At 61.9% G+C, this 766-nt stretch overlaps 1 protein-coding gene across 2 annotated transcripts in view; it reads right to left on the bottom strand.

Annotated features, from left to right (window-relative positions):
• Mlf1 (myeloid leukemia factor 1) overlaps positions 1-435 on the bottom strand; it is a 38064-nt gene extending 37629 nt beyond the window's left edge. The window contains exon 1 of one of the 2 annotated variants that reach the window (XM_005393098.2): positions 147-435. In XM_005393098.2, the coding sequence (XP_005393155.2) occupies positions 147-193 (47 nt within the window). In that variant the 5' untranslated portion in view covers positions 194-435. The remainder of the gene's footprint in view (positions 1-146) is intronic. The other variant, XM_005393099.2, reaches the window with a different exon arrangement.
• Positions 436-766: the final 331 nt, after the last annotated feature.

The following is a 766-nucleotide window of genomic DNA, read 5'->3' as shown; positions in this document are numbered from 1 at the left end:
GCGCCCCCGGGCCCTCTCCCGCTCCCCGCGCGTCCCCCGCTCTCCCGAGGGCCCCGCGTCCGCCCCCGCCTCTGAACCGCTCCTCCCCGCGACGGGGCTCCCTCCGCGCCCCTCATTTCTGTGCGACCCCGCGCTCCGACACTCACGAGAAGAAAGGGTCGTCCTCAAAGCTGCTGCTTAGCATCCTGAACATTCTGGCTCTGCGCCGGGCAGCGGCGGACGCGGACAGCTCGGGAAACGATGTAACTCGCCGCGGCCGCCACCGAGCCGGCCTCCCCGCACCTTCGACGCCGCTTCCCTCTGCCGCGGAGGCGCTGCCCGCCGGGAGAGGCGGTACGTGACGCCCAGCGGCCTTGTCATTGGGCGCCGGTCCCTCGACGTCACCAATGGAGGCGGGGAACAGTGCGCCGCTGTCCTGGCAACCGTGGTCAACAACTGCAAGTGAGAAGTTTGGTCGCTGGCCCGCCGCGCAACCTTTCACCCAGCCAGCTGAGGGACGGGGTAGTTTGCTCTCCGGGCTGCGGACCAAAGCACGAGACCACCCTCTCTGTGACCTTGGACAAATCGCCCGTATCCTTGATTCCCAAGACTTCTCGGGAAAATGGAGGGATGTCAATATTTGGACTAGATGACAACCACTTTCATCGACCATATTCTGTAACCCACAGGAATGAGTTCTGTATCTGCAACTTCACCCGTAGCTGGTCAAATAATGAGAAAAATGAGCAAAAGTTTACAAAATGAGTGCAGTTTACAAATAGTGTAC

Source organism: Chinchilla lanigera, unplaced genomic scaffold, assembly GCF_000276665.1.
Source record: "Chinchilla lanigera isolate Chin_1 unplaced genomic scaffold, ChiLan1.0 scaffold00047, whole genome shotgun sequence".
Classification (NCBI taxonomy): Eukaryota; Metazoa; Chordata; class Mammalia; order Rodentia; family Chinchillidae; genus Chinchilla; species Chinchilla lanigera.
The sequence above is the reverse complement of the archived record's forward strand: the minus strand, read 5'-3'. Positions and strand labels throughout refer to the sequence as shown.